Source organism: Acanthopagrus latus, chromosome 18 (genome assembly GCF_904848185.1).
Source record: "Acanthopagrus latus isolate v.2019 chromosome 18, fAcaLat1.1, whole genome shotgun sequence".
Taxonomy (NCBI): domain Eukaryota; kingdom Metazoa; phylum Chordata; class Actinopteri; order Spariformes; family Sparidae; genus Acanthopagrus; species Acanthopagrus latus.
This window is the reverse complement of record NC_051056.1, coordinates 15,262,028-15,282,379: the sequence shown is the minus strand read 5'-3', so window position 1 is coordinate 15,282,379 and position 20,352 is coordinate 15,262,028. Positions and strand designations below refer to the sequence as shown.

At 45.0% G+C, this 20,352-nt stretch overlaps 1 protein-coding gene across 8 annotated transcripts in view; it reads left to right on the top strand.

Annotated features, from left to right (window-relative positions):
- Nucleotides 1-252: 252 nt before the first annotated feature.
- Nucleotides 253-20,352, top strand: part of ablim3 (actin binding LIM protein family, member 3) — a 49,109-nt gene continuing 29,009 nt past the window's right edge. For 3 of the 8 annotated variants that reach the window (XM_037077865.1, XM_037077867.1, XM_037077862.1), the window contains exons 1-2: nucleotides 254-769; nucleotides 10,888-11,025. In XM_037077865.1, the coding sequence (XP_036933760.1) occupies nucleotides 757-769; nucleotides 10,888-11,025 (151 nt within the window). In that variant the 5' untranslated portion in view covers nucleotides 254-756. Of the gene's footprint in view, nucleotides 770-10,887; nucleotides 11,026-20,352 lie in introns of all 8 variants that reach the window. The other 5 variants (XM_037077864.1, XM_037077860.1, XM_037077866.1 and 2 more) reach the window with 4 other exon arrangements.

Below are 20,352 nucleotides of genomic sequence, written 5' to 3'. Positions count from 1 at the left end.
TTTCTTCCACAAAACTACACAGTTCCCATCCAAGACTCGTATGGTTGACTCTCACTTTTATCAAAGAAATATTTTGACAGGATATTTTTTTTTATTTTATCTTTAATTTTAAAACACCGTTTCATAGACATGTGTCACGCTGTTGATTTTATTTTGAAAGTGCCGACCGGAATAGGCTGGCTGCGGCTGTGCTGGCGGTGAGAGGAGCTGTGACAGCAGCAGCAGCGGCGGCGGCGGCGGCTCTCAGGGAGAGGAGCGCAGAGCTGGAATCAGCCAGGAGCGAAATGTGAAGGTGGAATCCGACTGAGCAGCATTGTTGTTGTAACTGAAGCCTGTTTCTCTGGAAAACAACACAACACCGCCCACAGGCTCACACAGCGACAACTGGGACTCTTTATCTGGATCTTTGTATTTTTTATTTTTTTTTAATCCACAATCACTGGGAAATATCCTCCTTTATTTTTTATTTTTCTTACACATTTTTTTTGTCTCTCTCTCTCTTTCTGGCTCTCCCTCCCAGAAATTGACTGGAAGCAGTGAGGAGCATCTTTTTTCTTTTTTTTTTTTTCTTTTCTTTTTTTTTTTTTTTTTTACGTCCACTGGATTCACACTCATTTTATTATTTGTTCGGTTTTCTGTTTCTGTTTTAATGACACAGTGTGGAAGGAGTGAAGTGCTCCGGGAAGATCTCCTCTCGCTTTATGGGATTATTGTCGACGGAGGCGCTTTGTTGTAGATAAGAGCACGTTGGGCATCATGAGTTCCAGCGGTAAGTCCATTCTTGCGCGCACTTGAAGCGCAAGGACAACATCTCCAGTAGAGACGAGGGACCGCTGAACAATAGTAGCATGTGTGTGATGGAACAGACTACAGAAAGTGGCAACTTAAATCAGTTTTAAATCGAGGATTTAACCCGAGTAAACTCACTCCACCTGAGCACACCTTAAGATGCAATTAACCTGTGATTTGTTTGTGTGCGACAAGGAGAGAATGGTGTTGTGGAACAGAGTGCCAAGCCCTGGTTAATAGACTTGGAGCAGGTTCAGAGGGCTTAGAGAAAGGGAGCTAAGTATATCTGTAGGTCAAAGTAGCATTTGCCCGGAGTTCATTCATAGTGGAGCATTTTTGGGATTCCACATCAACACAACAGCTGCTCCAAATGTCTCCTTTCTCCCCTTTTCTTTTTCATCCTCCTTGTCCTCCTCTCCTGGGTGACCACCCCTCCCTCGCTCTCAGCTGTCCTCGCCACCATAAAACTACCCCACCTGTCCTCTAACCCTGTGGTTTGCAGGAGCAGGAAACCTCTGAGCTGGAAGGGTCGCTGACCCGCTCTCATGCTTTTGGAGTTCGGCTCATACTGTGGTGCAGCTCATGACGAATAAGTCTGACAGCCTGAGGAGCTCCCGTCAGATTCGCCGGCCCGGGGGCTGCCATGATGCTGAGCTGACCTTGCATCAGCTGACTGTGACCCTGATCCTCTGTCAGCTGAATCAGGGCTTTCCCTGCGGGGGCTTGTGGGTCATCCGCTGTGTGCGCGCCTCCACTTTGTCGTGTTTACAGGTTATCACTGGTCGGTTCTCTTAGGGGAAGACTTTTTTTTTTTTTTCAGAAAAAAGCTGCCCCTTGCCTGTCAGCTGAGGTTGACGTTTGCCAGGTGCTCAGAGAAACTGACGCTGTCATGTGCTTCTGTGTCTACAGGAGGAACCGTATCACTGCATCATTCATAATCTACCCTGTCATTGTGTGGCACTACATTATTCATCCGGTGCTCCTAACCCTCCGGTACCGAGCCCTGCCTGCCTCCCTGTGTCCCTGCCTGCCAGGGAGTGGTGTCGCAGCCCCCCTCGCTCGCCGGAGAAGAAATGTGTAGAATTCTTTTGTTGAGCTTCAAAATGCTCCTCTCAGCTGACACAAGAAGAGGAGGAGGGGACAGGAGGAGGAGGGAGGAGGAGGGAGGAGGAGCGTGTGCAGCCAGCATGTGGAGAGCTGTCACAGGCTCATGTGATTTAGGAAGCATGTGCTCCACAAACACACACACATCAACAACACCTCAACCTGTGGTTATAGTGCGGCTCGCGCGTGATTGCGTGCGAAACCGTCTGCGTTTTAGCCGTGCGTGCGTGAATGCATGTCAGCGCTGGCAGATGGTGGTGTGACATGTGTCTGTAGTCTGGCCGTGGGCATGAAAACACAGCAAGGCATCAGAGCTGAGGAAGGAACATCTCCTCTCCTCTCCCCTCCTCTCCTCTCCTCTCCTCTCCTCTCCTCTCCTCTTCCCTCCAGTCAGTCAAACATATGTTCCCCTCCACACTCAACACTCTCACGGTTTGGACATGAATGGGCCTGTTAGGCCGGGCCGCCGCCACCGCCGCCGCGTGCCCTGTTTTTCCGCTGCATTGGGTGTGATAGCCCAGAGGCCATCGACACACGCAGAGTAATTACACACCGCTCTGGCTGTCTGTCTTCATCTTCAGGGCCTTCTATCTCTCATGGTCACTGGGTTTTGCGTGTGTGTGTGTGGTCAGACTGCTATTTTCTGCCTGGCTGGCGGACAAGGCTGAACTGTGGGTGTTATCAGTTGAGTTTCAGGTGGAAGTAACCTTGGTTTAGCGTATACTGAGAGAGAAAAACACAGATGCACGACGATTCCCTCTGTAGCTTTTTTTTTTTTTTTTGCAGAATTTCAGCCGAGCCTGAGATACGGTGTTTTCGGGGAGTGATAAAACACATGTTGATCAATACGCTGATCATTGCGCTCGGGGACCTGAGGGGATCTGCAGAGCCATGCATCAAAGACAGCCCTGACACCTCTCCCCTCCTCTCTCCGCCTTCGAGTTCTCAAGCATCGGACGAAATGCATCCAAAAAGGCATTCCTCATTTGGGTGTCTTAACTTTAAAGAAACATGCTTTATCTCTGATGATGAAGACGTATGGCTTGAATGCCTGATAAGTTTGGGAACAAGCATCAGGTATATCTTTCTTCAGTCACACTAGCTGTCGTGCCCTGGATGCCAGTGCTGGTCCGTCTGTTGGTCAGTCCAACACTTTGATCCAGACTGGAATATCTAAACAGCCGATGGGAGAATTTACATGAAATTTGCTACAGATATCCAATATAACCAGAGGCTGAATCACTATTTTTCACCCCTTTTTCCAGCGTGACGCTATGATGTGGGTTGAATTCCAGTTCTGTCGACGATCAAGCAGACCTCAGCCAATAGCACATGTGACTTTACTTTCTTGAAGGAGACTATATTGCATCATTTTCTCTAACATAATGATTTGGGTTACTACTAGAATGCGTTTTAATGCAAAAAAGTTATAGTTTTAGCTCCTGTCTCTTTAAGCCCCCCCCCCAAATATCTAGTCTGCTCTAATTGGCCAGCTCATACAGGCCTGAGCCAGCATGGCTAACAACAACAGAGTAGCTGTGCTACATCAGTAATTACATGCCCAACTACCCGCTAGGCATAAATTATGCAAATGTGCCACATGGTGATGTAGTGTGATGTCACAAAGTAACAGAATTAAAGGCCTGCTGACAAGGTGTTTCAGGAGCAGTGTTTTCTGTGGGAGTGAGAAGCTTCTGTTGGTGTGGACTTTAAACTTTTACATGCACAAGAACCTTCATAAAATGCTGAAGGAAAGGAAAAAAGCTGGTCTAATTTCATGTAAAAGATCGTCAACAGGTGCACAAAAGAGGTTTTTCTTTCTTTAAATCACAGTACACTCAACAAGAAACTGCTGTTATCTCATCGATATTTCCATACGCCACATTTTTTTCTTGAATCAGTCCTGCTGAATTTGAGGTAATTATAGTCGGCTCATATTGGCATCGAGTGTAAAGCGCTGCTGTACCGCTGAGAGATGGTAAATACAGTTCAAAGAACATCTGTTAGTGTAACTACTGGTTGATATGAATAAATTAAATGTTGTTCAAACTTTGATGTGTCCACATCTCACAGCTCAGTAGAAACAAGCATATCTACTCTTGTCAGGGAATGACACCTAGTTCAAAAAAGGTCTTCAAACAGCATGCCATGATTGAAACCTTATTTATTCTGCATCAGCACAAGTTTTTGCAGCAGTGCTGAAGTTTTCCGAAGATCGCTTTTGAACCGAGCTCATGGTAATACCTCAAAAGACTGCTTTGACGTGACGGTTTCAGATGAAGCGGTGGCTGTTGAGAGAGTTCATCCACCATTGACCAAAGTGCAGCAGAGTTCATGTTTTTTTTCTTTGTCGAGGGGACGTTTTTTGTCTTTTGTATGAATGGACAGAATGATCCAACGACCCACTGAAAGTGTCGCTCTGAGGCCGCTGTTCCAGAAGGGGACAAAATAAATCGAATGTATGAACAAGTCGGACAGCGCTAAACCAAACACTGGATATTTTCTGTTGATGTCAGTTGTGTTGTTGTGCTTTATGGGGGGAATGAGGCGGAACAAGGGGTGGACAGGGAGGGGAGCTGTATCATATATGATTCCTGCTCTTCTGCCTCATCTGGTGAGCAGTCCAAACCAGAGCCAAACACCATTTATCACTCGTGCTGCCAGACGCCTTAGTTCAATAACATTGAGAACAAAGGTGGGAGACAAAGATGCACAGATGCAAACACAGATGCTGGGATGCACATGAATATTCACAGTGCGACGTCCCGTCCAACTGCTGTGTATTTACAGGCCTACATAAAATTAGGCTCATGTTTTTTTTTTCCCTTTTCATTTGCAGCAAGGGTTATTGTGGCTACCGCACTGGTATTTAGTGGGGCAGTTAAACAACAGTTAAAGCCCTTGTAAAGATGGAATTACGAAGACTGCATTAAAATACCATCCAGTCGCCGTTTAATCCGTGAGATCTAAGATACGTTTTAATTCAAACAAACAGGACTCATTCGGATCAAAGCTCCACCACCGTGGCTACGCTGTGGGTTGTGTCCTCAAGGTTGCCGTCCCCACGACCTTGGCTCCTGGTAGGATTGAGTTATCATTCAGACTGTCAGTGGCAGTCTGACCGCTCCCTCTCTCTCTCTCTCTCTCTCTCTCTCTCTCTCTCTCTCTCTCTCTCTCCCTCTCTCTCTCCGTAGATGGACAGTATGTTTGAGACACCACCGAGCAGCATCACGGCTCTGATGAATGCTTCCGGTCAAGGTCCTGACAGAGACGAAGGGAGATAAAGAGGGGATGTTGGGGGAAGGCAGGGAGGCATCTGATCATTGGCAGCATTGAATTATGGAGAAGGAAGACATGTTTTATATATAATATATAAATATATATATATAAATGATGGGGGGCCGTTTAGCTCAGTTGGTAGAGAGGGCGTCCCATATACAGAGGCTTTGTCCTCGCTGCAGCAGCCCCGGATGGTCTTACTTATATTGATTAAGCAACCATAAAATGTAAATTGGTCTGCAGGATAATTTTGTTAAGCATGTTCTTCTGTTCCGTGTCAGACAGCTTACACCCAGACCACATCCATGTGACAGAAGTAGCCACTCCTTTGGTTCCAGCTCCTCATTAAATGATGGAGCACACAGTTTAAACTGCAGAGAAAAAAAATAATGCAGTAACTTTCAGTCAGTACCTGAAGAGATGCTATTGTTGATAAATTATTTAACGCCATATTTCTAAATTCCTAAAGCGAGTCAGTCTTTATTCCCAACAGTGGTCATAAGACATAAGACATAAGTGATGTTAGATATTGACAAACTCTGGCTTTGTCGAAAATATTCGATGTTGATATGGAGAAATGTTGGCTGGTTTTCCCAGTCACTTCAGTAGAGGGAATCTACAGTGAAAAGTCCCACTCCAGCTGCTATTTCTTCTTGTCTAACAGTCAGCAAACAGAAAATGGGGTTGGGGTTAATATTCAGATGTAGTCCATTACTATTACAAACAGACTGCTGTCCCAGCAAGATCAGCACCATTAGCATGGATAGAGATAGCATGGGTAATGACATGGAGCAATGGCATGGATATTAGCAGGGGCAGCAGTAGCGGTAACATAAAGACTTCTCGGGTATTCGGCAGTTGCAGAGTTTATTCGCGGGGCAAGCTGTAACCAGTACTGCACATTTACCGCTGCTAGACCACTTGATTGGTAAACATTCCCTCTGCTCCGATCGAAAACACCGCTGCTCTCTCTCGCTCTCGCTCCACTACACACTTATGCTGCCCTCTTCTTAAAAGAGCCACGTATCGCTTTTAACACCAGATACACTTGACACACTCGCAATTTGGGAGGCACTGCCTTTATCTCTTACGGCTTCTCAAAATCTCTTCGTGTCAAGGTACAATTCCACTATGGTCATGTGTCACTGTTGCATTATAGCAACTTCTTTTTAAAGTTTGAGAACAGAATGAAGTTATTTGTCACGTTTAGCTTTCCTTACTGCTGGTCAGACTTGTTGACAACTGAAGACGTGTTTGGTAAAAATGTCCTCCACAGAAAAGCTACAGAGTTCTATTATAGGATTTAGGTTTGGGCTCAGAAAATGCCAGAAACTTTTAAAAAAACTCAGTTCTGCTGTTATGTGTCTATTTGTGTAAAATGATGCTTGCCAGCAGTCGTGAACAAGATGCACGGGCTGTTTAGGTTTGTTCAGTATACAGCCAGCCTGCCAAGCACCAGAGAGCTGTCACTGAGCAGAGCAGAGCAGAACAGCCTCCCTCACACGATCACATCCTCATATTTGTCATTGCTGTTGTACGTTTGCACCTGAATTCCTATAGTTTGGATTGTGGATATTAACTCATGAGCATTTAAGCCACAGTTAGGTATCATTTACATATAAGCGGCTTCATTCGACTGTGTTGAATTAGACTTGTTAAGTAAGTGCACCGCGGATCCCACTGGCACCCATGCAAACGCTGCATCTACAAAGCATACCTGGGTTCTAAAGCAACACGTTTACCCTTTAATAATTCATCCGCATCGTCTTTGTGTTGCCTCTCTTTGATTCTTTCACCCGCTCCTCACTCCGCTCGCTCGTCACCACTGATCTCCCAGCATCCCTTGTGACTGAGCTCCCAGCGTGTTCTTCCCTGGGGCTGTCAGGTCAGGGGCAGAAATAGCAGCAGCCTCTCTCTCTCTCTCTCTCTCTTGCTCTCTCTCTCTCTCTCTCTCTCTCTCTCTCTCTCTCTCTCTCTCTCTCTCTCTCTTGGCCCCTGGGGATGCTGTCAGCCCTCTCCGACCCCGGCCCTGTTCTTATCACCTGTCTGCCGGAGGCCGTGTTCTCGTAGGGCACTCGCCACTGATTTGGAGTCAGTGGATTACACCTGTAGTCTGGTGGCTATCATTAGAAGAATGACTAAACGCCTCAGCATGGGAGAGGATGGAGGGTTTGTTTGAGGGCTCGGTAATGGGGTTTAGCTCAGGAGAGAGCTCGGCTGCGTTCAATGAGAATGAACGCGCTGACACAATTTGATGAAGTTATGTAATGCCTCAGCTCCTGAGCTGGTTGTGCACCTGGATTCTCTGCTGAGCTTTAAGTTAAGTTAAAGTGGCACCATGTAGTTTTGAAGAATCAATCTAAACTAGTTATAGTTTTCTAGTAATAACTAGAATAGTTATAATGTTAATGAGGTAATAATAAAAACTACATTTTTTCCATAAAAAAACCAAACAAGCTGTTTGACAGTTTGAGGTTAAAAAGGTGGCAGGGTCCACCACATATAAACAAAGTGAAACAGTGTAAAATGTAGTTGTTCTTGCCTTTAGTATATTCAGTCATGAAAACGAAGAGAGATTGTTTGTTCATGTTGTTTAGGCATGACACAAATCAGTGAGGATCAAAACTACGTAGTCCACCTTTAAATAAGCATCTCATTTAGTAAAATATACTTAAAAATTTAGCAGGAATTGCTTTTTTTCTTTACCTCGGTTGAACCCTGCTCCCATGTATAATTAAGCCATGTGTTGACATACTCCATTCAGACCTTAAACAGCTTCACCTGGCTGGTATACTGTGCCACAGGTTTATTTTGGCCCAGTTTCAGGAGGTCGGCAGTGTAAATAAATGTCCTGTGTGTTTCCAGTAGTTGCTGGCACAGGCCTGCTTGTGCTGCCATCAGTTCCCATTATGTCTCACTCACACCTGATGGGATCAGCGTTGCTCATTTGGGTTTATGACAAGAAAAGATTGGCTTATTTTGCCCGGTCTCTCTCTCTCTCTCTCACACACACACACACACATATACAACAGCCCCTTTTTCCAAGAGAGTGTCATTATTTGACGGTCAGGGTAGTGGGTCCCGGTGTTGCTGCCAGCATTGTGAGGGAAACAATGAACTAACACAGACTTGAGTGTGGGAGATTGGGAGTGGGAATTAATCAGGCTTGCATATTTCCAGTGCCCACACTCCTGTTCTGAGCAGGAAAATAAACAAATGCAGTCATGCATACGTTCTCACATGCCCTCACACTCGGTGCATATATAGCACTGTAGCTTACACTGCACATATACCGTCTTCAGATTTGGAGCATGCAAAAGGGCGCTCAGACGCTGAAGCGTGCAACGCTGTTAGACTTTTTAAGTGCTGCGAGTCCTTCGGGATTCATCCAGTGAAATGGATTCAGTAGCTCTGTCACGCCAGCCCATATGCTGGCTGCCGCTGCTCTGACTGAAGCAGCAGAGTCTCTTCAGTCAGATATTCAGGTAGGCAGCGTGGCCAGCTGGTTACCCTGCCATTAAACCACTTCCACAGAGTGTAGGACCACTCAGATGCTCCTGAAGGAGGACAGAGCAAAATAAGAGACAGTGAGCCCAGCTGTTCTGGCACACTCTTTGTATCAGGTGGCTCTCTGCTTGTGGATATAAGAGAGTCTGTTTATAACCTAGAGGAGTAGATGGACCTTCAAAAAAAAAAAAACCCTCTGTAGGTCTAAGATGAATTCATTTTCTGAACTTGTTTAAGATCAAATTAATTCATCAGTTTGACCTTTTTGCTTGTGAAAGCACTTATTTCATTACTGTTGCGGCTGCGTGTGAAAACCGGCTCTCCTGACGATGTGAAATAGCTGTCGGGCTCGCAGGAGTCTGTCGTGTGAGCTAATGCATAATGAGGTAAGGGGATCCATCCACTTTCTAACCTGGCAGCAGTGTGTGTGTGTGAGTGAGTGAAAGTGTGTGAAAAACAGAGACAGTGGGAGAGGAAGCCTGGAGCTTACCCAGCTTACATAGGTGTCAGACCTCACAGCTTCAGAACAAGTGTTGACAGAGCTACACACTGATCTTATTGTGTGAACTGCACACAGTCAGTACAGTCTGTGTGCTCAGAGCCCCAGTTCTACCGGCGGATTGCTGCACAGATCGGAGAATCTTTGAATATGAAAAGCAGTTCCGCTGAGCTTAATGTTTATCCTTTATGATTTTGAGTGAATATAATGCTATTGTTTGTGGATGGTTCTACTTGTAGCATTATGTGCCGTGTAGAAATGTTGCAAAATGTTTTGTCTGGGTCACACTTATGTAACTGACACTGCCGATATTTATCTTCATTAGCACCCGTTATAGGCACAGCAGGCCCATCAAGATCTGGATCGCTCTACATGCTGAGGCGTTGTACAGATAGGGCTCTGTTAAAAGTGATACTCAGTGTACTAAAGTAATGTATGAAGAGTTTTGATTGTCATGAGAGTGATTTTTTTTTTTTTTTTACTCTGGAGCAAAAATGTGGTGTACTGTCTGCTTTAAAGAGACAGGCACTGAAATTGATTCTCTTTTTTTAAATTAAAGCATGTAAACAGTTTTAGCAGACAGCCTTATCAGCATATTATGGGAAATTGAATGCCGGCTATGAAAAGTAGCCTACGATGCACACCTAACGCCCCCTTACAGCAGCAGCTAACCTCACTTCCAAAGCCAGGTGCAGCTCATGCTACATTATTTTGCAGCCTTACATGTAGACTGCCTGAAAAATAAACCCTTCATGAATAGCATATCTATTGTATGCTGTGTTTTTCTTCATGTCAGAGCTGGTGCTGGAGGCAACTATTCAAGTAAAGGATAGCATTATTAGCACTGTCTTGACAGGGCTGGCTAACAAACCTCGGGACTTAAATGGCACAGACTGAATTGCCTCAATACTATTGAGCATCAAAACAATGTCTTGTTATTAGAGACAGAAGGAATTAAACTCATCTGCGTCACTGAGCCAGTAGGCATGCAGATGTTATGCCAAGATCTGGTGATTGGCTGTCTCAAGGCTGGCAAGAAGCACAGGCCACGGGCTATGAAACTGTAAAAATGTCAAGGAGCTGAAAAATAAGGATTTTACCACAACGCGTAATGTAATGTTTTGTTAAAATGGATTTTACAAAACTCATATTGTTAATAGTATCATTTAGGAACCTGTATGAAAGCCCTATGCATTGATTTACTGGATAATCAATAGGAAGGCCTCACTTGTTATTGAGATGACATTATGCACCCTCAGCGCCTTCACTCTTGTAACTTTTCAAGTGAAACACAGCTTGAATTATAAACAGATATGCGTAACTTGCTTTGTCCGAATGCCATAATAACAGTCTGATCTTAAGTTCAGGAACAATGTTGTTTTTTTTTATTTCCATGCTTTTTACATGGATCATATAAGGGCGACTTTTTGGATTTGAATCTTTTAGCATTAGCTTCAGTCGTTTAGCCTAATGTCAGATGCGCTGTATGTTGCCATTGAGTGTAGCCTACAGCATTTCTAACCATCTCATGAAGCTGACAGTTTCCAGCTAGAAAAGACAAGCTTGCATTTGTCTAACCTGTTATATAATTGAATGGAAAGCTTGACAGTTGTGGCAACAGTTACCAGATGGGAATTAACAGTAGTCAGTTCAGCTTGTAGAGTGGTAAATCTGAACACAATATTAAATGTGTGTCTCTTTGTCTCCAGCAGCCTATCACCAAGGCTCTGCAGGTGGTGACCGGAACTCTGGACCAATCCGGTGCCAGCGATGTCGGGAAGTGTGCAAAGGAGAGGTGGTGCGAGTACAGGAAACCCACTTTCACGTCAAGTGTTTCACCTGCACCGGTAAGACATGAGAACCTGATCCGAGATGACACAACGAGGTGCACAGAAAGCTGCACATAAACACGTGTTGTCCCCCAGGTGTGGGTGGTCCTGAACCATAAATACCATTAAAGTTAAATAAGACGGGACGAACGTTCCGGTAGGCTGGAAACAAGACATTCTATCTTGGTCACCACCTGCCACACACCCACACGCACTGACAAATATACACTTTCCCCACGTTCATCCATCTCCTAGTGTACCTGCTGAGTGTTACTGTTAGCCCATGGCGGGGATTGGAACAGATCAGAGGTGCCTTGCAGGGGACTTATAGGCTCCTGCTAAGGTAGCTTGTTATTGCGCTGCCAACTTGGATAGGATTCCCCCGCCCCCCCCCCCTCGGTTGTACGCTGCCGTCTAATGAGACTATCTCAACAAGCTTTGCAGTGCTACAGGTGAGCACTGGTGACCTACAAAAGACACAGTGGATAATCCCATGTCCTCTTACAGCAGGAATAGTGTGGCATGTGTCTGTAATGTTTTGTAATTTTCTAAAAGGAATTACCCGTGTTGTATACGGGTGTTTTTGAAGGTAAATTAATCTGTTTGAAGGCTTATTTATCTGTTGAAAGGAACTTTTGAACGTTTTAGGAAATGTGCGTCCAACCAAGAAAAAGCAGCACATGAATAAAAAGCATGAACGTTAGCAAGCTGATCATCTGATGAATGGGTTGGGCTTTTTTTTCTTTTTCTTTTCTCCAGGACTGTAGAAACAAATTCTCAGGAAAGATGACTCAGTGTCCTTTTTGAACGCGCCGCTGACGTGAAATTGCCGACGCCTTGGTAGAGTTGAGAGCAGGTCTGAAAAAGGGCTCATGACAGTCAAGTGTGTGTGTGTGCCAAATTGGAAATCAAAGAAGCGAGGAATGTTATTTGTCATGCTGATGTACGGCCCGGAGCGAGCGTGCACAGCACTGCGTTGACTGAGATGACTTTGAAAAGAAACAGCCGGATAGATTAATCACATAATCACAATCTTTTTTTTTTTTTTTTGCAGAATTATGGATTCAGTTGACATAATGTACCACAAATCTCTCCCACTGTGTTACGTTGACATTGTTTCACAGTTGAAAGCCAAAAGCATTATACGTTATTACCCACAAATTAAATTTAATCTTTGTTTAAACAAGCAGTCTCATTGAGATTAAAATCTCCTTACTGAGAGAGAGAGACCTGAGAAACATTCACAAGATCACATTCAGCAAAGAGAAACAGCGGCACATTAAACAAGGAGTTTAATGAAACATCGCCTAGAAAAGCTTTAAAAATCTCTGAGGGGAATATCAGACTGTAGTTTGAGGGCAGTTTGAGGTTCACACATGAGGGATATCTAAGGTTAAGTAATAACTGGTTGTTGGATTTGATTGGACATTATTAGATTTAAATGGGAGAAGCGATATGAGGTAGTTTGGGAGCCACAACAGTGAAGAGTGAAGACCAGCAGATAGCTACTTCTTATTGGTTGTAAGGAAGTGAAAATGCATCGTACATAGTGTCTAACTGTTGGAGTGTCGATGAAGCAGCTTTACAATACAGAACATCTGTCGAGGACAGACTGAAAAATAGTTTCATGGTTGGAAGACGGCAACCTTGACTTCTGTACAAGAGGCCGAATTGGACATTTTGATTTTGACTCAGATGTTGAATATGAGTCTGGAGTGGCAGTCTGCTTTCAAGTGTTGGTGTGACTCATGACGGGTGATATGGGTGCCATTTAAAGTTTTAACACCAAGATAGATAGAATCAGTGGTGGAGGTGGAGGGTACCTTGCACTCGGTCTCGGTTTAAGGAGTGATAATTGGAAAATACGAAGGGGCAGACTGAAGATGAGTCAGAGAGTGGGCTTGGGAGGAGCCTGTATCAGCAGCACAGAAAGTGGACACTGAAGTATTGATTAAATAGGTTTATGTTATTCGTGTACATGTGAACAGCAGATACAACTATGTGGCAACCGACTTCTGATGGTGAGGTGGCCAGACTGACCATCAGCAACAACATGTCTGGTGTAAGCGTCGTTTTAGTTAACTTCCTATCGTCCGTTTTGCAGTTTGTAAACTCCTGCTGAAACAGTCACCTTTTCATTGTCTTCCATTTACTGTTCATTAGACTGTTGGCCTGCTTATGTTTTTGGACATAGTACATTTTATTCACGTGTCCATTTTAATGAAAGGATCAGTCCCATTAACATGTATGAAAAACTAAAAGGCATTCAATAGTAGAAACTGTCATCTTACAGTATTCTTGTTTTTAATCTCATAAACTTGAAACATTAAATTCTTAGACAGTTACAACATTTTCAGCCAACTTATTAAGCTAATGTTAGGCTTAATAAAGGGCAGTCTTTCACTAGACTATACAATTATCTTCAACTTGCCTATAATGATTATAATGATTGCCTACAATGATTATGAGAGCTGTTCGCTTTAGCAGCAGTTGTTTAACAGATTGTCATAACCTACTTTATATATTGCCTAGTATATATATTGTATACAAACATCAAGTGCATATTTAAGATCATTTTACAGTGTTGTCATTTTAAATAATGTCAAGTAAAAACTGTTAGCCAGAGGCGGCATTTCCATCCAACTCATGAGGTTGACGTTAGCCTAATTAGCAATCACACTGATAAAATTTGCTCTTAGTTGTCATTTGAAGGGCAACTTTGAAAGATGCTTGCTCCAACGTAAAACTTTTCATGCTCAGTGCTCAAAACGCCTCCATAAGGTGTAGACCCCGCAGAGGAAATTTTCCTGGGCAATCTTTCAAAGCTGTTTTTTCAGGCTATATCTCGGGTCAGGTCTTCAGCAGACGTCATCGACGAGCAGAAGCCGAAGCTGAGCAAGTTGTGTCTGTTACTGAGTGAGCTGCACAACAACACAGAGCCGTTCTCCAGCAGATAAACTCACTGAAGGCTATTCATTGGAGGGTTGCTGTTACACGTTCCCTACGTGTAGCCGTCACACACATGAGAACACATGTATACAGTGCGCACATACAGCGCACACATGCACTCAGGCGTGCTGGCGTGCACGTCCATACATGTGCGCACGCTCGCCGTGGTTGTGAGGGGTTGCTGTGGTAACGGTGTGAAGGGGCACCCGGGCCCTGGTTGGTGGATATTCTCAGCATCTCTATGGTGCTGTTAACCAATCGGAAGGCGCTTTTCTGTGCCCCAGAGAAAAAGGGGGGTGAACACAGGAAGCGAGCAGAATGGAGAAGGAGAGGGGGGGGCGGGGGATGGGGGTGCTGTTTGTGTCGCCTAAACATTACATCATCACTTGAGCGTAATACCAATCTGACTCTCACTTTGCTCCTCTTTCTCCCTTCATTCCACCCCCCTACCTCCACTTGCAGCAGTAATGGAAAGCTGTCATCGATGAGCATCATGTTAAATACACCTATCAGACAGCCCTCCCCTCTCATGTTCCAGAGAGCTCTCCACGTCCCATGAGGCAATGGGGCACTATTGTTGCCACATCCGTGCCCATAATATGCTCTCCTGTATGGGCCTCTGCACAGCCAGCAGTTTTCTAAAGCTTTTTATTGTTCGGTGTCGAACCCGCGCACAAACATGTTGCATGTTCTTTTGAACTTCATAAACTCCATCTATTCTCTATTGTCTGCGTTTCCATCCTCTGCTTTTCATTAGCCTCCACTGTACATTTCGCGGAGGCTGAATGGTTGCGAGCACAGGGTTTTAAGATTGAATTTCTATATTCTGTGTGTCTTTTTCCCTCCGTTTTTCTCCCTCTGTTTCTTTCACTCGCGTCCTCCCTTTTCTTTCCCGATGACAGTCGCCCAAGCATGAAATCAATTTCTCATCTTGGGACAGGATGACATTGGCATGCGGGGCCGTACGATTTGGAGGCTAATGGCTAAACTGTATTATACCAGTGCGACAATCCACTGTCAGCAGCCAATTGCCTTATCTGTCGGACGTGTTTATGAAGTCTGTGACTGGGGCGTGTTGCGACATTTGATTTCATTCTTTGCTGGACAGTTTTTCCAGACAATAAGTGAGCGCGCGCAGGTTTTATTGACCTTGACCAATGATATTGTGTGCGCCTCAGTCCCTTCACTTCCACTGCAAGACCGTGACACCAAATCTTAGCTATTTCCCACTTTTTTCCCTCCTTCTCCCCCTTTTTCTCTCTTCATTTCTGTCTCGAGAAGGGCAGAAGGGACTGACTTAAACAAAGCAAACACATCCATCCCATCCATCAGTTTTAGCCGCCCTCTGTCTTTGCCCACACTTTATCAAACCGCATTACCTTCTACATGCCACATTATCATAATTCCTCTCTCATGCATTAGTCAGAAGAAGAACAGATCACTAATCATGTGCATTTAACCTCTCATTTGAACCCATTATGCAGCGACTGATTGTAGCGTGAAGAAACAGCCACGCAATCAGCTCGAGAAGAAAGACGTCTGTGGAAAATGCTGAAGACAGAAGCCAGCTCGCAGATTGAAGCATCGAGATCCAGACACAGAGAAGGCAGCGGGGGTGTGTGTGAGTGTGTGTGTGTGTGTGTGTGTGTGTGTGGATTATGTGGCGGCGGGCTCTACTGTATGGATGATGTGGTGTTATATTACGAGCAGACGGGCTGACTCGTGCATACTGCCCTAATGACATAGTGACCACACTTACCCCGCCTCCGAAGCATAATTGGCACTCTTAGATTCCAGAAGAAACAGCGCGGCCTGTCAGTGGCACGAGTGGAAAGCTAACACACGTATAAATCACACACGGAAAGGCAAAAATGAGCCTGCATTTTTTTCCCTTCACAGCCGGCCGAAGCACCGAAAACAAATACACAGAGATGCGTTCGCACATAAACTGCCAGGCTGCTCCCAGCAGTTATTTATTGTCTGAGATCAAACTTATTTTTCTTATAAAACAGCTCTAAAGGGAGTCGCGGGTTTACACAGACAGGTCAGAAAAATACTTGACTGCTCGGTTAATGCTCCATTTCTGGCGGGTATTCTCAACTGGGCTCTTGTAACAATTGCAGCATCTTTGTCTTTTTTTTCTCTGCAGACCTGCATCAGTCAGTTCAGCCTCCTCTGTGGATGCCATTAACCCCCATCACTCAGCCCCCTGTGTTAATAACGTCAACCTACAGTACCGTACTGCCGCTCTGTTCCCCGATGGCAAAGGAGGGAAAGACGGAGATAGATGGGGAGGGAGATGGTGGAGGGGACGGGGGGAGAGGGGAGGACGAATGGCGAGAGAAGAGTATGGAGAAAACAAAGAGAGGTTATGAGGAGAAAACAGAAAAAGAGACACACAGCACAGAAAAAAAAAGTAGGGGGGGTTACAGGGAAGGGGAGCTTCCTGTAGCTATAGCAACCGCTGGCACGCTGGTCCAATCACCACGCCAATGCCTGGTTGCTAGGGAGAGATTCCGGCGGCGAGAGAGGGGAGCGCGGCGTGCAGCGGCGCTTTTCCCTGACGACTTCTCCGCGGATCTGGGATAGATGACAGGGATTATTCCTTCCGCCTGTCTCTCTCGAGCCGTCACCGTCCAGAGGGATTTTCGCACGCTGACGCCCCGTCTATTGTCTTTAAGTGTCTGCAGGATTGAATGTGTGTGTGTGCCACGGTGAGGTGCTTAAGTGTGTGACACGGTGAAGGAGGGATTTCTCAGTGATAGAGAGGATCATTAAGCGACAAACCCTGAACACTAAAGCAGTAATATCGCTACATATAGCTGGAGCTGGAGAGCGTTTTTATCGCTCTTCACAATTCTCCGCCCCGTCTATGGCAGTTTGGTTATCCTCTGTGTTCCTGTGATCCCATTCACCCCTGTTTTCTCTCGTCTCGTCAGTCCTCGGAGGGTTAAAAGCTGAAGGCCCGAGCGGCGGGCTGGTCTGCTGGTATGAAGGGACTCCACTGGGCAGCCATCTGTCTCCATCAACTACCGCAGCCAAATGCTAGGGGAACCCTGTCACTCATGCACGATTTCTCTCTGCTTTGGCCTGAAGCTGCCTCTCTCTCTCTCTGTCTTCCTGCCCTTTCCTGTGACCACATCTCCTTCTGCTTTCAGTTACTGCTCTTCTTTTTTATAGCAGCGCTCGCGGTATTGGCTCTGGGGATGGCAGTGTCAGCCACCTCTTTGGTTCAGACTGAAATATCTCAACAGCTAACCCTAACCCAGACGAATCCTACAGACCTAAATTGTTAAATCTATGTGACTGGTTGCCATAACGTCAGTTCAAATAGACAAGATAGATCCCTAGAGGATGAATAGTATTTTTTTGGATGATTATTTGCTTAAGTGCCACAAGCAGTTGAAATTCAGTAAAATATCAACCTGATGGATTGAAAAATTTGACATTCATTGTTGCCGGATGGCGAATACTGATGACTGTATTGATCCCGTTTGTGCCATCAGCAAATTTTGGCATAGAGTGATATGCCATTCATGTTCCTCTGAGGATGAACTGCACTAACTTTGGTGATCTCTGGCTTTTAATCTAGCGCTATTGTCATATTGAACTGTGCCAATACTTTGGTTTATGACCAAAAGGAGTTATACTCCCTTTACCCTCAGCTGTACTTTGTGCTCCGTGCTAACTGGCAAATGTTTGCTGAAAGCACCATAGCTGAGCACAGCCTCACAAAGCTTCTAGTGTTGTTGTAGACTTTTGTCCCCGTCCTCTTCCTGTCTGTCTGGTGGCCTCTTCTCCTGCCCTGCGATTTGGCACAACTTGAGAAAACCCATTATTTACTCTTGAAGTGTTTCCTCCTGTCAGAGGGCTAAAATCCAGGGGACTGAGGCGAGGGCAGAGGGGCATGGTCCCCACGTCGGTAGCACAGATGTGGGGTTGAATAGGTCCTCCTGCTGAAACATGCCACTGCCCTACTACATACATGCCTCTCTGCTCAACTGCAGCTGCCCCTATTATCTTGAGAAAAGCCTTGCAAATTAGCATAATGTTGACAGAAGCACTAAAACAATTAGAATGTGCAGCGGGGGTACTTTGACACACCGTACAAAGCATGTCCATTTACTTAATAGTACATTATGAAGACCTAACAGTAGCATAATGAGCTCAGGGAAGAGTCTCGGTGAGAGAGACTGTGGGGGAATCTGGAGACTCTATGAAAGAAAGGGAAGGTTTGCATGGCTGTAGTGCAGGAAAGAAGGTGCAAATTGAGATAAAGTGGAGACCTTGTGCCCGGAGCCACAAAGATTTGGAAGCTGTCTTGAAACGGAAAGACAGAGAAAAGAGATGGGGAGGAGGCAGGGGTGTGCCAGCACTATTTTGGGGTTCCGGCCTGGGCCGACTTTGAGAAGGGAATTTTAATTGCGTCTGTTGGCTGGAGATAAATACCCAATCATGCCGACCCCCTGTGGGTGCCTAATCAGCGTGGTTCTAATGACCACAGCTGCAGACACCAGCCTACATGCTAACCTCTAATCACTAGACTTATGATCTCTAGATGCCAACTTCCTGCCAAAAAAGAGCAATATGAAGGAGGGAATCAGCATCTTTCAGCTTCCCTCATTAGAGCGCATTCAAGAGAGAGATCATAAAATGAGCAAACAGATGAAATGAAGTCTTTGATGTAGTTCAGTCGTGCGAAAGCTGATAGCGTGGTACAGGAAGCTAATTGATGATACCTCTGATTATGTCTCCATCAAATGAAACAGTTCTCATCTAAACAGAAGGTTTCATTAGCTGAGGGACTACAACTTTCCCATGAGTTGCCTCAGTATAAATCTCCACATTCACAGGACAGTGAAGCAAACCCAAATGGTTCTGCATCGGTTGCACTGAGCTGTTGTTTTTATGGGTGGGTGTCCGCACCATGTGGTGCTGGTTGCGCGGCTGAAACCAAAGTCTTTCTTCTCAGAGCCAAGCTAAGCCACGTCTCTGCAGCAGCAGAGAAGCCCTGAGCCCGACTCCACCCACCGTGCTGGCAACTACAACATATGGAGGGATGAGTTTTATAACTTGTGCTTAATGGTTACGGCTCAAAATGAGACTGAAAAGTAGAGGCTCTTTTCGGGGGGGTTGAATAATGATCCCCTTTCAAAGATGGAAAAGTTGCATTTACTTTTTGGGTCTGTCAGACTGCAGGTGCAGGGTTCATTTCTTCATGTTGTAAATGTGGGAATTAATGCGGACTTTGCAAGTACTTGATTCATCTCAATCCAATCCAACTGTATATTCACAGTTCACAACAAATTATAGTTTTGTCAGTCCAAAGATAAATTGTAAGAGTTATGTGAAAAATTATTCAATCTGACTCATCAGTCACAGGTAATGAGACCAAAAGCAATTTCACAATTTGAAACATGCCTGCCTCTGTGTGTCTGCATTCGGGTCCAATTATGCATAAATTGTGACACTTTAAATACAGAGAAAACATCAAATAAATCTCAGTTTATGTCATTTTAAGCTGTAAAAATGTTGTAATGTCAGTTATGTCCACAGACATTGCCCTAAATCAGGAAAAAGAAGAAACTATATACAAGAAACTATAATTAGAGTGGTTATCTCAATAAACGTCATATATAAACAGTGCATATTTTTACTGTCACATTAAGAAAGGACTTGATTGCAATGTTCCAGTTCTGTGTTTTGCCATCACGGCAGGTTTCAAACTGACTTGAAGGTGCAGCATCGTCACTGGCAACGTTTGATATTTGCAGTCACCGGTCCAACCACAACAAAACCAAATGTGCCAGCGCCGCCACATCATCCAGACTGTCTCTAGGGCAACTCTGGAAGGTTTACATCTCCTATGGCAACTGAGGAGGGGGGACGTCCTTCGCAATGAAGCCAGCCAATCGTCCGGTCAGAAAAAAACAATGTGATTAGCCAGAACAGGTGAACCATCCAGCCAGCTGCAGCCAATCCAGCGTGAGCAGATCCGGACGGCCGGCTGGTGATTTGGTCAGGCGTCCGTATGCTAATGAAGTGCATTAGGCTAATTGTGCAGATTCCAGTAATTTGAAAATCAATCTGGGCACCGATTGAAATGAAAGTCGTTTTGAGAGAGAGGGAGAGAGAGAGAGAGAGAGAGGGGGGAGGGGGAGAAAAAAGAATGAGAGGAGAGGTTTACTCCAGTTTAGTTTAAGATGATTGAAAATGTGTTTTTATTAAATTAATCTAATGGACCGTTTCGAAACACATCGATTTTTCTTTTCCATCACGACGAGTTTAAGAGACGTGGAAATATTTACTCTCCCGTTCCCCCTTTTCCACGAAGGCATCAGATAGCCTGTGATTTGGGTTTTCTGGTGAGAGCCTCGGTCTGAAATGCAACTTTTT